This window comes from Rhipicephalus sanguineus, chromosome 1, assembly GCF_013339695.2.
Source record: "Rhipicephalus sanguineus isolate Rsan-2018 chromosome 1, BIME_Rsan_1.4, whole genome shotgun sequence".
NCBI lineage: Eukaryota > Metazoa > Arthropoda > Arachnida > Ixodida > Ixodidae > Rhipicephalus > Rhipicephalus sanguineus.
The window spans coordinates 106557893-106579433 of record NC_051176.1 but is presented as its reverse complement, the minus strand read 5'-3'; the positions used below and the strand labels follow the sequence as shown (position 1 = coordinate 106579433).

General features: G+C 44.5%; 2 protein-coding genes across 2 annotated transcripts in view; one reads left to right on the top strand and one right to left on the bottom strand.

Moving 5' to 3' along the window:
- The window catches only part of LOC119395130 (cytochrome P450 4c3), a 63187-nt gene extending 45024 nt beyond the window's left edge, over window positions 1-18163 (top strand). The window contains exons 9-11 of the mRNA XM_037662420.2: window positions 945-1011; window positions 2769-2948; window positions 17968-18163. Coding sequence (XP_037518348.1) covers window positions 945-1011; window positions 2769-2948; window positions 17968-18143 — 423 coding nt within the window. The 3' untranslated portion in view covers window positions 18144-18163. The remainder of the gene's footprint in view (window positions 1-944; window positions 1012-2768; window positions 2949-17967) is intronic.
- The window catches only part of LOC119395151 (cytochrome P450 4c3-like), a 387183-nt gene that overhangs the window by 95103 nt on the left and 270539 nt on the right, over window positions 1-21541 (bottom strand). The gene's annotated exons all lie outside the window — the stretch shown is intronic.

Genomic DNA, 21541 nt, shown 5'->3' with positions numbered 1-21541 from the left:
CGATCTTTCGTGGAATCGACCGGTAGTGATAACGAAAACACGCTGGTGTACCATCGATCTCTGAGCACCGCTACCGGCAAATGGTGTATATAAATAGCTCGCCGTTAGTGTGGCGAAGAACGTGCCCTCTGTGGCCAAATCGTTTCGCGCCGCGCGCTGCGGAGCGAGGGGTCGTAAGTTCGACTCCTGGTGACGGAACTTTTTATTTGCCATCTGTTAGTCTTTATATTTTACAACATCATATCCGTGACGGAAATACGTCAGTGGGGCTGTGGTGGACCCCGGCATAAAGCACTTTCGTGTTAAAAACATAAGGTACGCCAAGATAGCTTCTCTTAGGAAAATGCTTGTTCTATTAGATCTATCATCGGCCGCGGTGGTGCTATAGAAGTTCAAATCTTATTTGCATTTCAGTCAATCTCATCGCATCTAAGTAAGTTTATATACCCGTGATCCTTCAAATCACTGATGTGTGAATGCCATCAGACGCAAAGCACCCCCATTCTTGGAGTATTCAGCTAGACTTCATAACGAAGCACTACGCAATAGAAACTTCAATAACGACACTATAGCGGTATCAGAATTTATACTATAGGCGCCACACGCATTGAAATTGCACATAACAATGGCTAAGAGCAAGTGTCATGATACTGCCACAGCTGAAAAGGAAAAATACGATCGAGAAAAGAAAAGGTGGGCTGGGCGCAGACGTTCGCTCGCTAGTTTTTGTCGAGACGGCGCGAGCGCCACCACGTGACCCTGCTCCGCAATAGGGACGAGCAGATCAAAGTTAACCAAGTTCATGCGTGTAGAACGTTTTCTTTTTTTTAATATTGTTTCTCTTCCACTGATGGCATATTTTGAAGGAAGAGAAGTGATTTCAAAATCTAAGCATGTCACGCTCTCCGTATGTTGCTTCACAAGTGTTCTGCCTTTTCATGCAGGAGTCTCAGCGATTGTATCCATCAGTTCCATTCATCACTAGAAAGTGCGAGGAAGACGCCGTAATCTGTGAGTTTTCATATATTTCGTCACTCGCAGAAAGCTCGGGGAGCAAATGGGGGAAAAGAATCCTGCAAGAATCCATCCGCGACGGCTGTCTATGTTTGTAAGGGTACTCTTTCACTGTGTGCTCGTGCTTATGGCGGCTTTATGGTGTCTGTGAGGCATACACATACTTGGATTAATCAATCCTATAATTCTTTAGTGTTTTGAAACGGAAATGTTAAGTGGGCCTGTCTTGCTCTAGTGTGTAAAGACCAGATGCTACCAACTGGCTGGTGGGGGAATCCGCACGCTTATTTGTATTGTGGATGAACAGATATGGCTTTGCACTGAACATTTTCTATTTGCTGAATGGTTGTCTTCGAATGCGGACGCCACATTGTGTTAGAATACCCTGAAATCGATCCAGTGAAAGTTGTGCTGGATTGAGGTTCTGTAGATGCTGGCGCTAGCTTTAAGCGTCGTTTAAGGTTAAAAAAAAAGAAAACTATAGCAGTGCAGCGGTACAGTGACATTGGTAATGTGACTGCCCTGTTTAAGGTTGGCTGTAAACATGACACCCAACGTGCACTTTCAGCCCCAGATACCACTGGGTTGGAGCCAACATGATATACAAATATTTCTGCTCAATAACCTTGCTAGTGGTTCATGATTAATTACATATATTTGGTTGGAAGGCGCTATTTTGTCTGTGATGTTCATGGCTGCGGATTTGCTTTAAATGACAATTGACATCTGTCGGTCATTGTAACATCGTGCTAGAGTATTAGGAGTTAAGCGAAATCGGGTCATCTTCTTAATTTCTTAATAAATTACGGAATCATCGCTGGATAGCTTCATACAGCCCCCTGATGGTGGTCATAATAATAACATTCGTGACTTAATAATAAGCTTACTGTCGTCTTGGCTACATGCCTACGATGATGAGCTGGTGTTTGCATAAGCCATATACTGTATACTATAGTTGGTGTTCAGCGCTTCGACAAATCAGTGAGTTTGCCATTGGGTGGTAAATACTCAAAAGCAGTTGACGCGGAATGCCTTTACTTGATTTTGACTGAAGTTCACTATGTCCTGCTTTCTGTTCTGTCTCTATAGGTGAACAAACATTTAAGACAGAGAAATGTCATGAGAGGAAAGTACGAAGCTTTAGCACTGGTCTCTGAGAAAGAATTCTTCGCAGTTTTTAGTGCACGACTAATGCTTTTCCTCGGCGGTCGCTCTGCCAATTAAGCAAATCATGGAGAGTAGCAAGTAGAGAATGGAAAAGTGGGCCCAGCACTGGCAGCCGATCACGGGAACTCCAAACCACGGCGTGCTGGTCTAGTCAACAGTTGCCCGAACAACGCCGCCATTTATCCATATTGCGAGCCTATACTTTACGAAAGAAAGGGATTCATTCATGCATTCATCAGATCTATGCGGTGTTGACTAAAAGGACTCGACTACTTCGGTCGCTGGGGCTGAGCACGCGCCATTACAGTCTTGTGAGCATGGCGGAGACGTCGCAATGTTGCCTCGAGTGCTCGCAGAATTCCTACTGCTCTAAAGAAGTCTAGCAAACCTGCGCTGCGGCCACAGCCGCTACGACCGTTGCTGCGCGATGCTCTACCGCGGCACACGACATCAATAAAACATGTGCCCATGCGCAGTGCAATCTGTGTGTTTTTTCCTGCCGGGACGAGGCTGAAACAATTTAGAAAATTATCATGTAACTAGATGGCAGCGATGCGTTATTGATCGAGTCCCGCGTTCTTTTCTAGCCGGCCGAAAGGTCCCTAAAGGCACGGACATCCAAATTGCCATTTACAACCTGCATCGTGACCAACAAGTGTTCCCCAAACCAGAAGAATTCATGCCAGACAGGTTTTTTCCTGAAAACGTGAAAGGGAGACATGCTTTTGCGTTCGTCCCTTTCTCGGCTGGCCCAAGAAACTGCATAGGTGAGTTCGTGCTTTGATAATTGCTTACCTATATCCTTTGATTGTATTCAGTCCCCTTTAAATGTTGTCAAACAGCTTTAATTTTCGTAAAGTGCAATTTTCGACAATGAATTGCAGCGGGCCTACACCGTTCCACGTAATACGGAATGCTATTCCGTTTCCACCGTGTCGTCAGGCTTCTCGACGCCGGCGCTGCCCACGTGGGGGGTCCTGACGCATTTCCAAATGGCCATTCAGGGAGGACCAATATGGAATATTATTCCATATTCCGTGGTGCGGTATAAGCCCGCAGTACTGCAGTGGGATGTGCAACGCGTACTTACACAACAGCTGTAGAAGGAACTCAGGTAAAATAACTGTTGCAAACAAATTGAGCTCATTGTTAAACAAATTAATAGAAAGGTAGTTCGCGAGTCAGAAAAGGAAGATTGCAACTCGAAACTGTGTCATTTTGTAGAGCTTCCACTTGCTTTACTTAAACAGCCGAGAGCAGAAACTGTTATTGAGGCTTTAAGGTTTATGCGCTGATTCAATAAAAGAATGAAATAATTCATTTATTTACTTAAAAAAAAAAGCTGCACTTGGCAGAATGAAATAGAGAAAAGGACAACTTAAATAACCGTAACGTTAACAATTCAGCAGGCGAAAGGCGCGAATGATGTTTTCAGTGGCGCTGCCATACTTTGTGTTCTTTTAAAGGATCCCTGAAATTGTTCTTGATATTAACTGTTGGGGTTTTACGTGCCAAAACCACGATATGATTATGAGGGACGCCGTAATGGAGGGCTTCCCAAATTTTGACAATCCGGTGTTCTTTAACGTGCACCTAAATCTAAGCAAACGAGCCTCTAACATTTCGCCTCCACTGAAATGTGTGTATGATTTATCTTTGCATTATCGGTTTACGCCACAAACCGGGTGGCTAACGTTTTCTCCTGCGATACACAGGCTAAGAAGCCAGCAAAATTGGTCGCTCAAGTGACGTCTCAGAATCAGGTCACGTCCCAAACGAAGGGAAGGGGAGGGCTCCGGAAATTTCAATCACCTGCGATCCTTCAACTTGCACCAAAATCTAAGTACACGGACCTCAAGCATTTTCGCCTCCATCGAAAGAACTTTGTAATAAATTACGCCCATTGCGCCAAGCCAAGCGTTTAAATAGGTCTGTTAATGATCCGAAGGACTTTCGCCACCGGCTCCATAGGTTTGCTCACAGTCCTGGAAAGCGCGTCGGAGTTCATTTGAATGTTCGACGCTTCAAGGTGAAGATTTCCATTGTCCCACAGGATTTCTTTGTTGTTGTTTTTTTGTCACTTGAAATAATATTTGGGCATTATCTCAGTACAACTGTGTTTGATAACTATTCGTTCATAGATTATTCACAGCAAACAGAGTATGCTTTCAATGAAGTTCTTCCTACCGTACCGAATAGAGCAGGGGTCTCAAAGACGCGGCCCGCGGCCCGCAAATGACTGTCTTCGCCCCACATTTTTTTTTATATTTTCTTAATAAGTATGTTCGCGACCTACACAGGCATGACTGGTAGGTCGGCATGACACAGGCATGACTGGTAAAGCATTGTTTTCGTGAGGCACCCCATGTGGTCACCATGTGTTGAAACATAACCGTGAAACAAAAACTACATTTTAGAATGGGTTTCGAGATTTTAGTCATATTGGAGATCGGCATCGACATGTTGTTGCAATCCTTCCACCAAATATTCTTCAGAAATGACCCGTATATGAGATATGGGAAAGGTTTTCTTTCAAATGTCAACGTTTGCTGACAATTTCTATAGAGACGAAAGGCTAGAGACCCGTGTGCTTAGATTCAGGTGCATGTTAAAGAACCCCAGGTGGTCGAAATTTACGGAGGCCTCCACTATGTCGTCCCTCATAATCATATAGCGGTTTTGGGGCGAAAAACCCAAACAATTATTATTACAACAAGCTGGTTTCAGGAAAGGGTACACATGAATTCTGCACGACTGATCGGCCAAAAAAACCAGGCATATAGCTATCAATAAACTGTTCAAGTTCCGTATTTATTGCAGCATAGTCCCCTTTTTTGTAGTTTCTTACGGTCTTGGTAACCTTAGTTCTGGGTGAAATGTCAATATTTAAAGTGAATTGCAGGCAGCAGTGGTCACTAACATCAGAAAAACAAGCCATTGAGTTCAGTAAGTTTGGTGTCTTAGCCAGGATTAGATCCAGTACATTAGCAGACGTAACGGCTCTTCTTGTTGGTTCGGTGACCTTTGAGTTAAATTGAAATCTAAACATAAATTAACGAATGATTTATTCTCTGCTGTCACCTTTGACGTCAGTCTGGAGTGCGCGCCCATTGGTGCACGCTTGTGTGCATCCGCTTTTTAGGAGCAAATGCCGCGGACTTCTAAAGTTGTATCTGGCTATAGAGCCAGTTTCTCCCCTGGCACTGAACACCCTAAAAAGTAAATTACAAACAAAACAAAAGCGGCGTACGCATCACATTTTTCCTTCTCTTCTGCTCTTCACCCTTCTTTCCCCTGACGGCTCTCCACGGTTTCGCATTCGCCAACCGCTCGCGCCATGTCAGAACGCCAGCGTACGTTCGCCGGCACGTTTCATTTCACTGCTGCTAGCGGTTGTCTCCGGGAGTTGGTTGAGCTAGCGGACTGGGTTGAACCCCATACAGTTCCGAACAGTCAATATTGCACGGTAACATGAATAATGGTCTGAATGTGAACCCAGAAACGAAACTTGAGGCTAAATAGTGTACATATAGGCACCAGTCTTGAAAATAATTCGGCAGATCCTACGCCTCCTGGCAATCGTTATCATGCGAAGCAGTCAGCGAGTAATTCTATGCTGCATTTTTTGGCTTTGAGCCAAGCGTTACGAGGTGGATGGACGTGTTTTTGTAGTTGTATTAGTGGTATGCACATCGCGGGCTTACCAGGCATGTCGACAGCACTGACGTTTATAGACGATTTTCCACAGCGGCGCACGGGCGCTGCCATGTTTGATCACGTGATCGTAACTGGCCTTCCCCCGGCCAGTTGCCCCAGCGAACGCATTGGGCCGGCGAAGCGGCCATGACCGTACCAATTATGGCCATGGCCGCTTGTGACTTGCTTGGTGATTTGCTTCGTACGGCGATGGCCGTACCAAGCAAGTCACATGCTTGCGCAGCAAAACATAGTTCCACATGTGATTGCCTCAAAGTTGATAACGTTCAGACATTTGCGTTTGTTTGGTACGTACTACGCCACAGCGATAAGTGATATGATTAACCTACTTCGCATTTTTGGCGTAAGCCTCTAATTGGTGTATTAGCAACCGCCAGGTAGCTGGGGTTACAAGACAACATGGCAGCACCCATGCAGACGCGACCGCCCGCTTCGATCCGAACTCACGCTTGCTACTCGCCCACTGTCCTCACAGCAATAAATAAATAGTGAAATCGGCTATCGCTTTGTGTCAGCTCACGCTGGGGAAAACGCGTCAGGTATGCTTTGGCTTTATTATTGAGATGAGCTGTGTTTATTGAGCCATGCCTGCTAAGCCTTGTCTCCGAAAATATGAGAATGAATCTTGGAAACACTGCAAAATACCGACGAATACATTGCTCTCGAAGCTTCAGGACGCAGACATAAAGCGAATAAATGCGTAGGTCTCGAATTTACGGGCCACACAGCGCAGGACGACCACGTGATCAATTCGAGGCGGAAGGAAACTGCATCCACAGGTGCCGCCATGTTGACGTTTATGGCGCTGCCGTCTGCTCGCTTTTACTCGCGTGCGCGCAGACGACGCGACGCGGATGTAGACATATTGAGCAGCGCTGTCAAAGGCCACGGCAGGGGAACGCCCACGGCAGGGGGACGGCCACAGTGCAGTGGCGCCATCTAGTTTTGATCGAACAAATCAGCCGCGGAAAGTCGTCTATAGGGTAACTTATGGTGTGACGTAACGTCAGCACTCACGTTAGAGCATGTATGTACGTCTGTATTATCGAAAAAAAGTGCATTTTACGGTGCGATGATGTGAATATCATACGTAGCTTTCGTTAGCGTATTGATCCGGGGTCAAACAATCATTCAATATAGCTTGCTAAATCGTAGGCATACAAATGTAATGTGTATAAGATTGCTATAAAAGCGGAACCAACACTGGAACCACAGACGTTAACCTGACATGACGCCTGCATCTTAGAAGTACATGTTTATCGTTTATTGCTTTGTTATAAAATTAGATAGCGAGCCCCACAACCACAACTGACCCTGCACCGACATTACGCCTGCATAGGGTGTTTTACCAATGCACTTTCTAGACCTGGCTTGGCTCTGTGGTAGAATACCTGACTGCCACGCAGAATGCTTGGGTTCGATTCCTGCTGGGATCATAATTTTTAATCTTTGCATTCGTCGGGTCAACGCTACCGATATCGGTTTTAGGAGCTGGCTCCTCAGGTTCTTAAGCTGGGGCGAAGTCCCGCGCCGTAACCGCAACCTTAGTTCCAGAGGCGACCGCTACAAGCGCAGCTCGCGCGAAGGAGAGGTCTTCTTCCTCTTGTTCTTCGAGCACCTTGATGATGATATTAACGCAGGCAAAACCACATATGACGGGGTGAACTGTAGCATGCGCACGTTTGCGCGCAGCTCGCGCGAAAGAGAAGTCTCCCTCTTGTTCTTCGAGCGCCTTGATGATGATATTAGCGGAGGCAAAACCACATGTAGCATAGCCAACTATAGCATGCGGCGCTCGCTCCACTCCGGTGCGTGCTCTAGTTTGATAGAAGACCACTAGAGGGCCCCAACTGCGCGCTTCCTCTCTCTACAGTCGTTGTCAGTGCGCGTCGATGGTAATAACATGAACGACAAGGCGGCGGAGCGGAGGGCTCGCAAGGCAGCAACAATGCGGGCTCGCTGCCAAGACCTTGCGGTGAGAGCTTGCGAGGCCGCAGAGAGACGTCAGTGTCGTGCGGACCCCGAGATACAAGCCCTAAAGCCGAAGCAGCGCAGAAGCGGCGGCAAGAGAACCTCGAAGGGGTACGGGCGCAGGATGCAGTGGCCAAGCGCCGAAAGCGATCGCTACTTGAAATTGGTGGCGCCGACGCGCGCTTCAAGCGCGATTTGCTCGACCACACGTCCGGCCACAGCTGCAAGGTCTGCGACCGCTTGTGGTTCGACAACAACCTGACCACAATCGCTACTATAACAACGTGTCACGTCTTTATATGACAGTAGAGGAACTGTACGGAGCATTCACGCTTTACCCTATTATCTCCGAGCCAGCTCCTCAATCATCATTTACTTCGTGGATATGGCGTGATTTTTTTCTTAACGCTCTCGAATTTAATTATCAGTGTCTGTTCTCGCCGTTCCTGGGTAGATATAAACTGTAAATCCGCTGTGGCGCATACCAGTACACAGCGGCCCGTGGTAAACGGGTATATGCCACACGTGTCGGAAGGAAATGGTTTGACGACGTACTTGACAGGATTTTCATGACCAAACAGTCATATTCGCCAAGTCCTCTTACCGTCGCATGTCAATTTTGGTCTGCACTAAGTTAAGGAGGCGATCGCGAGAGCACCCAGACGTAGATAGATAGATAGATAGATAGATAGATAGATAGATAGATAGATAGATAGATAGATAGATAGATAGATAGATAGATAGATAGATAGATAGATAGATAGATAGATAGATAGATAGATAGATAGATAGATAGATAGATAGATAGATAGATAGATAGATAGATAGATAGATAGATAGATAGATAGATACGCTCAAAGCGCCAAAGGTTCGCTAAGAAATGTTTGGCATTTAATAGACATTTATAGGCACTTAGGCACACACGCCAAAATAGGCATTTAAAGGCACTATAAAAATGCAATAAAAGCCCTTCTTAACCTCTTATTCATGCTTATATATCAAAGTGGCACGATAGGAATGCAAGGAACAAAACAGCCATTTGCATAAAATCCGGTCTCTAGTGTTGACGAAGTCCGAGCGCTTAATATTTCGGAGTCGCAGCCTGCGCCTAATTCTAAGAAATAACACGGACAGTTCGTTTGATATTCCATTTTCAATGTCGATGAGTGCAAAGCTTCCTGTATGCGGAGCGCTTTCGACTGTCCTGTTCTCTTCCAATTACGGTTAGGTCCCCACGCAACAGTTTTCCCCCGTGTCTCAGCCGCGTATCCAAAAGTATTTTCTTTTGTGTAATGCAAGCGCCAAATTCAAATTCGGGAGCTGGAAACACCCCTTGGTCGCCATGTTTTGATACTGCATACTCAAGCGCCACACGTTTTATAATATATGTGATGGTTCAAGGTCGAATGTGGGGAACGAAGAGAAGGAAGGTGAGAACAGTTTGAATAAACTGTTGTTCAGATTGACGCCATGTCTCTTTCATCACATATATAATTATGGAAATTATGAGGAGCCATCTTAAGGATGTTAGGCAGGGGATTTCAGAAACAGTGTTATGCAAAATGCTTCATTTTTCTCATGAGTGCCCCTACTAGCCGTTTTAGGCTATTTACCATAGGCACTAAAATTTCAGTTGTCTTACCTTCACAGGTAACCTGACCATGCTTCATGCTTAATTGTCCTAGCTATTAAGGGTTCCTCCTGTACCTTGTTTTTATACTTGTTCACTGTGATTGTTTGATACGGGCCGCCTCTTTGTTTTGATTGATTTTTTTTTTACATTTTGAGGCCTCCGTATATATATAATCGGAGCTATAGGGGGCAATAGTGCGAATTGCGGCTAAGTCGTGCGACACTTTGTGCAACTATATAATACGTCTCAGACGTTTCTGGGTTGCACATGCTCTCTCGTAGAAGAAAATTTGTTATAAGATTTCACTTAGTGAGCATGTCGATAAGGAACGCTTTACGCCAGCAAATAAGTAGAATATGAAAACTCATAGTAGTTTTAGGTCCTGTATACGTATAGACTCAATACGTATACACGATGCCTCACAAAAAATGTCGCTACCAGCACTGTTACTGCTGTACACCTGTCCGGCGATACGCAGATTCGTAGTTGCGACATTGTGCGAAGGCTTGTTATGGAAGTTGCTGTATTAGATTGCAACCGTCCAGCTGGTAGGCAAGCAGAGCAGCAACTCCCATGAATTACAAATGCGACAAGCAGACAACGTGGACGGCGCAGTGTATAAAGAGCTGTCATGTAAAGTAGCGAAAACAACCCCACTACATTGTTTCGGAATGAAACTAATAAAAATGCGCAGCTTCAACTTGTGGCGCAAGGCTGGAACCATCAGCGGAGCTAGTGCTCGACCTAGCTAAGTTTTGCGAGTATTGGAAGCGTTTTGTGGGCGGCTAAGTTTTTGCTAGTATTACCAAGTATGCCTAGACTTGGCTAGACATGTCACGTGACTACCTGTTACGTGATGTTGGGATTTTAGTCACATGACTAGCTGTTACGTGGTTTTTGGTGGGAACATGTCACGTGGCCAGCTGTTACGTGGGTTATGGCGGGGCATATCACGTGACTAGCTATTATGCGATGTTGCGTCTTTTAGTCGCGTGACAAAATTTTACATAATTTTTAGTCACGTGACTAGATGTTGCGTGATGTTACGTGATTTTTAGTCGCGCAAGCAGTTACATCATGTTACGTGATTTTATTTACGGGAGTGTTACGCGGTTTTTAGTCACGTGACTACATGTTACGTGATTTTTGTCACGTGACTAGTTATTACGTGATGCTTCGCATAGTGGTGCCGAGCCTGGAAGGAGTGCGGAGTTGGGCAGCCTTTTTTGTTTCTCTCTATTTTTCTATATCTTTCTTCCTCGCTTTCTTTTTCTTTCATATCTCTGTTCTGTCTTTTCTTGTCTCTGTTTATTTCTGTTTTTTTTTCTCTCTATGAATTTCTTTGCTTTTCTCGCTCTTTCTCTCTTTCTCTCTATGCTATGCTTTACCCTCTCCCCTCCTCCTTTCTCTCCTCACACTCACTTCCCTTTCCGACCAACTTGCTATACTATACTATACAAGTCTACGCTATCCTCTGCTAGCGTGCCTGGATAGCCGAGTGATTAGGTCGCTCGCCTTCGAATCGTGGCTACGCAGCCTCGAATCCCGCCGCCTCATCAGAGATATTTTTTCGCCTTGATTTCTTTCTTTCTTTATATCTTTCTTTCCGTCTCTCCGTTTCTTTCTCTCTCTCTTTACTCGTTCTCTCCTCTCGAAGTTAATAAAGGCCACGCCGGATAAATCGGCGCACGTGTTTTGGGAGCGAAGAAGAAGTTGAAAAGGATGAAGCGAGCGCGTACCGGTTCATGATGATAATAATTACTGCTCGCACTACCTGGCGCAACGAAAAGCTTATTAAGAGTATTAAGAGCTCCGCTCTTAATACTCTGGGCAAGAAATAGAAAACTTTTGAGATACTAAAAAACATTTCATTAAAATGAAACAAAGTTGGTCGCAGTTAAGAAACCTTTAGGCAAACGTCTGTGTGCATAGGTGTTTCCTCCCACATTATATAGATCTATAATAAGAAATTTACGAATGTATCGAAGTATCTTAAGATACAAGTTGAAAGTATCGTGTCGGATACAATGACTACGGCAGTATCTTGCATCCGTGTCTCAAATACTTCGTGCTCGAGTATATTGTATCGTATCGCGATACAATTTCAAAGTGTCTTTGCCCAGCCCTGAAGCTAAGGACCACCGAGCGTGCAATGGAACGAAGAATGATAGGCGTAACTCAAGAGGTAGGAAGACAGTAGAGTGGGCCGGAGAACAAGCAGGGGCAGCGGATATCGTAGTAGACATTAAAGGGACACTAGAGGCAAATAACAATTTATGTCAGAGTGAAAGGTCAATGTTTGAGAACGACTAAAAAGTCAATATAACCAACATCAGTGTTCTAATAATCGAGAAATCAAGGGAAATGTAGGACACAATATGCGCCACGATCGGGACATTTTTTAATGAGCCCGATGACGTCAAGAGTCCCGAGTAGAATTAATCACTGGTACTCAGCCTACTTATGATAGAAAAAAAAAAACATTCCGCTCATTACAAAACGTAATAAAACGCCGCTGGTGCGTTTCTGTTTGATTCACGGAGAAAATAAATCATTGGCGTTACCATGGAGAATGGCGCGGGTGGTCTAAAAGTTCCGTTTTCGCCGGTTTTCACTCCGCTGATGCGGTCGCGTCTCAGTGGTAGTTTCGTAATCACGTACTGCTTTGCGCGCTCAAGAAAGCCGCTCTAAGGGAACGTTCGACAAAATGCCGCGTCCGTGTGATGTTGCGGATACCCGAATGGTGTACGCCGCTTGAGCTACGGCAAGGAAACCGACGTGACTTTCCACCGGGTGCCGAAGAATGAAGCCCTACGCTCGAAGTGGCTGAGTGCCGCGCCTCGAGACCCATCACGACAAGCTTCGATGGTCGCTGTTGCTGCTGTGGCTCTCGCTACTTTGGCACTGCTGCTACTGTGCTGCTGGTGCTGGCCAAGCCAAGCTCCGTCTTGGATCGGTTGATGGCCGCAAGAAACCGCAGCGTCGACTGCCGGGCAGTAAAGGCGGGCAACGTTGGGCAAGACATCTGTTACGTCAGAGGCGCTCTTCAGGCGGGCGATTTGAAGTGCGCTAACGCTGTGCGGACCACTAAAACGTGATTTTCTTTCAAAATAAGCATTTACTTGGCCCGAAACAAGCACTACGAGGTTTTTGGAACGCTATTTCAACAATCAACTTCGACTTAGTATTTGCCTGTAGTGTCTCTTAACGAGGAAAATGTGGACCTGGCCAGGTCACGTCACGAGAATGACAGATAACAGATGGTCACTTAGACCGTCGGAATGGATACGGGAATGCGTTAGTTAGTTGTAGCGACGAAATTAAGAAATCTAATTGCATATAACGCAATCAGCTCACGCAGGACAGAATGGTTTGGAGATCAATGGGAGAGGCCTTCGTCTTAACCTAGACTGATTATTATTGTTATTATTATTATCATTATTATTATTATATGCATGCTTGCTATGCTCCTGACCGTTTTTCGGTAAGCAGCAGTTTTTCCGCTGTGAAAATTGCTCTAAACGTGTTCATGCGAAGTGTGTAACTTGGCCTGATGAAGAACTGCAACTTCTGAAGTCTGGATCGCGCTCGTTTTGCTGCAATTTATGTGATCTGAGCCGTGCTGCTGGTAAGCCTAGCGAAGACAACTCGGCGGCGTGCAGCGATGAGCATTGCAGCTCTCAAACCGGTTCCCTCTCCACGTGCACCCCTCCGGGTGGCGATCTCGCCGGGCTGCGCCGCCTTCTCCTCGACGCGTTGGAAGGAATCTCGTTCCTCAGCGACGAGGTATCCCAACTACGCGAAGAAAACGAGCGCCTCCGTAAGGATCATTGCCGCGGTATTGAACAACAAGCCCGCGTGGTCGCCTCCCTTCGTGCAGAGGTCCACTTCCTGCGTGAGGAGCTGACGCGCCGCACGGCCGGAGGGGCAGTGAAGGCACCTGTGATCCCCCCATCGCATGTGATCGTTGACCGATCAGTGACTTCCGAGAAACCTGCCTGCTCTGAACCACCTCTCTCTAAAACTCTTTCATCTTCGAATTCGCCGCCAGCTGACGTAGGCATGTCCGAGCGTGGCAGTGTGATGCCTGCGACAGCCTCTTATGCAGCGGTGACTGAGGGGGAAAGAAAGAAGAAACCCGCCTCATTTGGAGCTATGACAACATCGAATATATCTGTACCTCAGCGGCCACAACGGCCACAACGGCCAAAGGCCATTTTTGTTACGAAGCTGAGCCCGGACACCACTGCTGCTGACATCAAAAAACATATTGCTTCATTGTATCTGTCTCCCATCTCCTGCCAGCGACTTCAAACCAAATTTCAGTCCTATTCTTCGTTCTACATCGAAGTCGACAAGGAAACACTACAACGCCTGAATGACCCTTCGATGTGGCCCCTCGGATGCCTCTTCAAGCCATTTCGTGGGGAGCTGCACGATGACACGCTTCATTTCTCTGAGCTAGTGACTGGAATCGAAAGTGCCGTGTAACGCAGACATAATCTACCAAAATGCTCGTGGTCTACGTACCAAGACACGCGAGTTCTTCTCTAATGTTCTTTGTCTTCTTTTCCTATTATTGCTATTTCTGGAACCTGGCTAGGAACTGAAATTCCCTCATCTGACTTTTTTCCCCCGACCTACACCACCTTCCGCAGTTACCGAGATTTCAGTGAAACCAAACAGAAAGGCGGTGGCGTGCTGATTGCCATTGACAATTCACTGAAATCCGTTAGACGGAAAGACCTAGAAACTATCGAAGGATCCATTTGGCTAGAAACCAACCTTGAGCACAGTGAAAAATTGTTGATTGGATGTTTCTATTTACCGCCCAGCATGTCCCCTGCCTCGTTTCATGATGTCATGTCTTCCATTGAACTTGTGGTATCTTCTCATAGTGGGCACAGAATTATTGTTCTTGGGGATTTCAATGCACCTGGAATTGAGTGGAGCACGCTTACCTTTTCTCCTTACAATCATTTCAGAGAGAAAAAGTGCAGCCTGCTCTTGGACTTTCTGGCGTTTAATTCCCTACTGCAACATAACTCAGTCGTCAATTCCAGTGGCAACGTCTTAGACCTGTGTGTGTCAAACGATCAACCCCTTGAAGTTTCCCGCTCCAACATCTCTCTTGTACGTCCCGACAAATTCCACCCACCACTTAACGTAAGATTATCCGCATCAGCCGAAACAACGAGCTTCAGCGGTTACGTAAACAAATCTCCGAGATGTGCGTTCAAGCGAGGTGATTACACGGGCCTCTATCATCACTTGTCCACCGTTGAGTGGTCACAGGTTACTGACAAACCAAATGTTGATGACCAGGTTGATCGGTTTGCGGAGCTCGTACTGAGCGGCATGCGTAATTTTATTCCCCAATATACGCCTAAACTACGTAAATATCCCCACTGGTTCTCATCTGAACTTATCAGTGCACTGATATAAGGCCTCAGACTCTAGCACTGATATCAGACAACAGCCCAAGGCAGTTAGCTCATCCAGTGCTTTGTCGCTGGATGAAAATCTTATCCGCGAATGCATTAAGCGCTTAAAACCATCCCTATCATGTGGCCCAGATGGAATCCCCTCCGCCATACTAAAAGCTTATGGTAGTATATTTGTTTCAGTACCGACTACGATATTTAATAACTGCCTGGGCACTTCCACATTTCCTAGCATGTGGAAAACTGCTCGTGTTTTTCCAGTATTTAAGTCGGCCTCTAAAACAGATGCTTCTAATTATCGCCCGATTTCTCTCCTATGTGCCACATCAAAGATCTTCGAGCTGGCTCTTCACAACATATTGTCTTTTAGTGTGAAAAACTCATTGATTCTCATTGAAAAACTCAGTGAAACTCAGTACGACTTTGTGCTCTCCTGGCCGTTTCGTTAATCGGATGTATACCAAAATTGGTGTGTAATAACATGGCCTTATTACGAACATAAATGACAGGTCATATCATGAAAATCATGACACGCATGTCATGAACAGCATGATTTACATTCCACGGCCTTTGGGCTCTTGCGGCCGTTCCGTTAATTTCATATATACCGAAATTGGTACCGCGTGACAAGAGTTCATGACGAACATAATGACACGTCCTAACATGCAAATTATGACGCGCATGTCATCTGCAGCATGATTTACATGACATGGTCTCGGGGCGCTCGCGGCCGTCTAAATGAAGGGATATATACGAAAACTGGTATGACGAGACTTTTCTATATGACGAACATAACTGACACGTCGTAACATGAAAATCATGACATGCATGTCATGTACGACATGATTTACATGCCACGCTCATGGCGCCCTAGCGGTCGTTTCGCTAGATTGATATACACCACAATTGGTATTGTGCGATGTGACTGTATGAAGAACATGAATAACAGGTGATAGCATGAAAACCATGATATCCATGACATGTATGTCATGATTTACATTCCACTCTCATGGTGCATTCGCCGCCGTTTCGTTTGCGTGATATACATCAAAATTGGTATTGCGTGACACGCCCGTATGACGAACGTAAGTGAGAGGTGATAACAGGAAAATCATGACATGCAAGTCATGTACGACCTCATTTACATGCCACGCTCATGGTGCGCTAGCGGCCGTTTCAGTAGATTGATGTACACCAAAATTGGTATTGCGCGATGTGACTGTATGAAGAACATGAATAACAGTTGGTAAGATGAAAACCATGACATGCGTGTCATGTATGTCATGATTTACATGCCACGCTCATGATGCATTCGCGGCCGCTTCGCTAGCTTGATGTACACCACAATTGGTATTGCGCGAAGCGACTGTATGACGAACATAAATGAGGCGTGGTAGCATGAAAATCATGACATGTATGACATGCACGACATGATTTACATGCCATGCTCATGACGCACTCGTGGCCGTTTCGCTTGCTTGATATGCACCAAAATTAGTACTGCGTGACGCGACTGCATGACGAACGTAAATGAAAAGTGGTAACATGGAAAGCATGACATGCAGGTCATGTACGACATGGTTTACAAGCCACACTCATGATTTCCTAGCTTGATATATACCAAAATTGGTATTGCACGACACGACTGTATGACGAACATGAAAAAGAGGTGGTAACATGAAAACCGTGACATGATGTCATGTATGTCATGATTTACATGCCGCGCTCATGGTGCATTCGCGGCCGTACCGCTAGCTTGATATACACCAAAACTGTTATTGCGCGACGCGACTGTATGAAGAACATGAATAACAGGTAGTAACATGGAAACCATGATATGCATGCCATGTATGTCATGATTTACATGACACGCTCATGGTGCATTCGCGGCCGTTTCGCTAGCATGATATACACCAAAACTGGTATTGCGCGATGTGACTGCATGATGAACATTAGTGACAGGTGGTAACATTAAAAACCATGATATGAATGTCATGTATGGCATGATTTACATGCTATACTCATGGTGCACTCGCGGTCATTTCGCTCGTTTAATATACACCAAAATTTGTATTGCGCGATGTGACTTTATGACGAACATATATATGAGAGGTCTTAACATGCGAATCATGTTATGCATGTCATGTACGGTATGATTTACATGCCACTGTCATGGGCGCTTCTGGCCGTTTTGTTAACTTGATATATAGTAAAATTGCTATGGCATGTCACGAGTGCGTGATGAACATAAATGACAGGTCATGCATTGTATATACCAGAATATGCGTTTCATTGGCATGGTGTATACTAGATTGCGCATGGATGCGTGCATGGCAAACATGCGATATATGGTGGACTAGATGCCATGGCATGAATGATTTCACTTGGCTCAAAGACAAACAAGGCGATGTATGCAGCTCTTTGCTGGCTGCTTCGCATTACATCGATTCCCACAGTGCGTGTGATCTGCCGGATTTTTTTTATTCCCCGTCAATATTTCTCGTGTTGTCTTATTTTACTCCTCCCCTTTTGTGTTCATTTCTCTTTGTGTACGTGTTTTTGCTCTTGTTATTTCTGAAGACTGTCTGTATTGTATTGTTTATTTTTATTGTTTTTTCTTGCGTGCGCCTGCACAAAGACCTTACGGTTGTTCCTGTGCACGTTAAATAAATGATTGATTGATTATTATTATTATTATTATTATTATATTATTATTATTATTATTATTATTATTATTATTATTATTATTATTATTATTGCGCTAGCCTTTTTAGAGATTTCATTGGGGCAACTAGGGCATTTGTGTGTGAAACCGTTCACTTCTGCTACCGCTGCCCAAGCAAATCAATCAGGATCTTGCCATCTTGCAGATTAAAGCTTGCTACCGCTATGACTGTAGACAGGTGCGTCTTCTCATTGGCCTGCTATTACTGCTGTCCTCACAGTTCAAGCAACTTTTACAAAGATGCTTCAACACTTTTGCCCTAACATGTGGGTTTGTACTACTACTACTCCCCTTAGGTCAACGTTTCGCCATGATGGAAGAAAAGGTCGTTATTGCCAACATCCTTCGAAACTACAAGCTGGTTGCTCTGCATTACCGAGACAAGATTCGTGTCATGGCGGAACTCGTCCTGAGGCCAACAAGTGGTCTTCATGTGAAATTCATTCCGAGGGAATCTGCAAAACTGCAATGAAAGACTCTACGAGAATTATTTTGCTCAGTAGGTTTGTTTAAGAATTCGCTAGATGTTGCTTCAATACGAACAGAATAAATAGTGAGAGGGAGAGGAGCAAAAGGCAGGTAGGTTAATTAAGCTTTGTTCTGCTTGCTACCCGACACGTAAGGAGGGTGGCAATTGAAGAGAAGAAAGAAAGAGATGACATTACTAGTCAGGAGCTTCCAGGTTAACTAGAACAGACGCCAGCAAAGGCTACCTCACCTATATAGTTATGTTTGTAGATTCCTGTCACTACGATAATTAATAAGCTCAAGCGTACTAAACCCCTCCTGTGACTTCGATAGAAAGCGTAGTGGAGCACTCAGGGTTTATTCTGAACATGGTTCTTTAACATGATTTAAGTGATAAGAGTTATGTCTAGTGATCCACCGTGCACCGCAGTGTCTCCTATGATAATTAAATCACTGTGGAAAGCTTTATATTTGTTACATCAGTAAAACATTATTACTAGAAAAACGGTGACACTATGCGGCTTATCTAAGTTGTCTTGCGAAACTTTGGTGGCATGCACACGTATGTAATGCGAGACAACTGCTGGAATGTGCCAAGAAACCGTACTAATTACGGTGAGCAGATGCTCATAAGTACAATTCCAAAACTGCTACATTGCTTATATTATCATGATGTTTTATTAGAAGGTCTACCTGCAGTTGAATCTAAACGTCTTTTTGTACAGTTTGTTCACTTTTGCGGTTTTAGTTACCTACATAATTGTTCGATGAAATTTAGTATGTCTCAAAACCTTGCAGTTTACCTAATCATTGTAAAGCCAGTATGTTGCGTATTTTTTGTAGATGAGTTGATTACTGGTCTTTGCTCTTTCGTGGTGTTAAAAAATTGCTTCTACATAACGTCCGGGAGTGCGAACCAGTCAAGCTACCTTATCGGTAGTTATTTCTTTTCACCCCTTCGCCCCTTTATGTACCTTGACGCACTCAGTGATTGATTGACTGTGCTAGGAATGATGCCGAGATGCTAAGACATAGTAATTAATGTTTACTGCGAGATCGCGTGAAGAGGTTGGAAGCACTTGGTTCCTGCGTCTTCATTTTCCTTCTGTGTGCAGCTAGCATGGCTGTTGCTTAATTGGATTATCGCGATAACTTTATGGTATCTTCATGCAATAAATGAAAATGAAAGTTCCTTTTGTGGCTATTATGTAGATGTGATATAACGCGAGTGTAGTTCAGTGTCGCTAGAAATTCTTTATTGACAAATATTCTTTTACTAGCAATGCTTTTACCTCAAATACTGCTGGATCCTACCTCGACACAATGCGTTCACGACCAAGTCACTATGTGAAATAAAACATGTATTTGTACTGTGTTCAAGCGCTCGTTTTGAATACTAATATGGTATATGCCTCAGCATACCAAGACATTGATACATTATGTAATACATCCATCACGAGAGCGTATTGACAAATAAGAACTGCGTGCTTGTAGGCAACCTTTGACGGTCGATGCAAGGTAAGTGTCGTAATCTCTATACAAAGCGTTTTTCTCCATTTCGCCATTTCGATGATTGGTATTTGTTCTAGTTTATATTATGTTGTATAGAAAAACTACGCGGACACTAACCAATACATTAACCTTCATTGTCTTTATAAAGGCACGAGAAGCATAAGCTGTGGGATGGGTAACACAGTAAAAAAGATAAGAGCCAACCGACAACATACAAGTGATCAAGAGAGGGTATAAATCTGGTTGAAGCTTGGTTTCGTCATAAGTGTCACGGAACATAACGAGAACAACTAAATTACTCCGGTTTCAAGGAAAACAAAGCGCTAAGATTGCGGTTGAACCTGTGTGTCTTCCGTAAACTCTGTAGCTGAAAACAAAACAAAACATATCAAAGGGCGTGTCTTGCCCATGGGACGCCATTTTATATCTGGCTATTTATGCTCTAAAGCAACACATTTCTTTATAGTAATTTACAGTACGTACCAAAGCGAGTCACTTTTTGCAAATGACAAATTACACTTCGAAGTAGGCTTTTAAACTGCAACCACTTTACCAGTTTTAGAAGTAGGCGGTGCAGTTTCTTAGCCAGGGTATTAAAAAGTGGGCGAAATAATATGGGTAGCAAGTGCGACGGTCTTTGGATTGATTTTCGTGATATGAAACTCTTGGAGCTTTGCCGCAGCTCATCCAAATTCCAGATGGAACCTGCGTTCTGTTGTACCCATCAGGCCGAGACAAGCCCCGCCACGGTGGTCTAGTGGTTATGGCGCTCAACTGCTGACCCGAAGGTCGCGGGATCGAATCCCGGCCGCGGCGGCTGCATTTTCGATGAAGGCGAAAATGCTTGAGGCCCGTGTACTCAGATTTAGGTGCACGTTAAAGAACCCCCAGGTGGTCGAAATTTCCGGAGCCCTCCACTACGGCGTCTCCCATAATCATATCATGGTTTTGGGACGTTAAACGCCAAATATTATTACAATGGCGTATCAACTCATTCGCGAGTGGGGGGGCAGGCGTCTCTCACTCTGTCCGCCGTACACACACACACACACACACACACACATATATATATATATATATATATATATATATATATATATATATATATATATATATGATTTCATGATTTGCTTGTCAGAACTGTTTGTTTGAAATCAAGGAAGAAGTACCTGCACGAACAGATTGTGCAGGCTGCGCCGTCCTATACAACACAACAGTGTTTAATAACATTTTGGAAATATTACCGTGAAGTTTAAAACGTATTGCCACATTGAACCTGTTATTCATATGAGAATTCTATCTGCAAACTTCAGACTCAGTTTTGCGTTGTAAATACGATGAGTATGAAGAACCTGCTATGACACTAGTACCTTAATTTCTCACTTATTAGACAAGGCATGCGGTTGACGAAGCAAGGTACTTCGCACAAGTCTTCAGAATAAGCCGAGTGCCAATTTCTTTACTGTTAGAGCCCTCTAATATAAAGTCTTTCTGAAGAAGAAGACCAAGTTCAGTCGATTATTATTTATGGAAACCACATTAAGCTGGTTGTGTATAGTTATAAGCTTATAAATCACTATGAATTTATATAATAGGTTCGAATAACAGAGAGCTGAGCTAGTTGGTAAGTATTCATTCTAAAAAGACAGGGCGTGCAAACACGGACACAAGAAAGAAGTCAGGACACCACAAACGCCGACTAAAAACTGAAGAGACGCACAACGGCTGAAAAGAAAGAAGGCACGAAAACTTATCTGCGCATGCCCATGCAACAGGCGAACCTATCAATCCGGCACGCGTGGTGGTCTACGTGGAAGATAACTGTTAAGGCATTTGATTACATCTTTATGCAAGTTAATCGACGGTTGGCTCACGCATGCACTACCACTA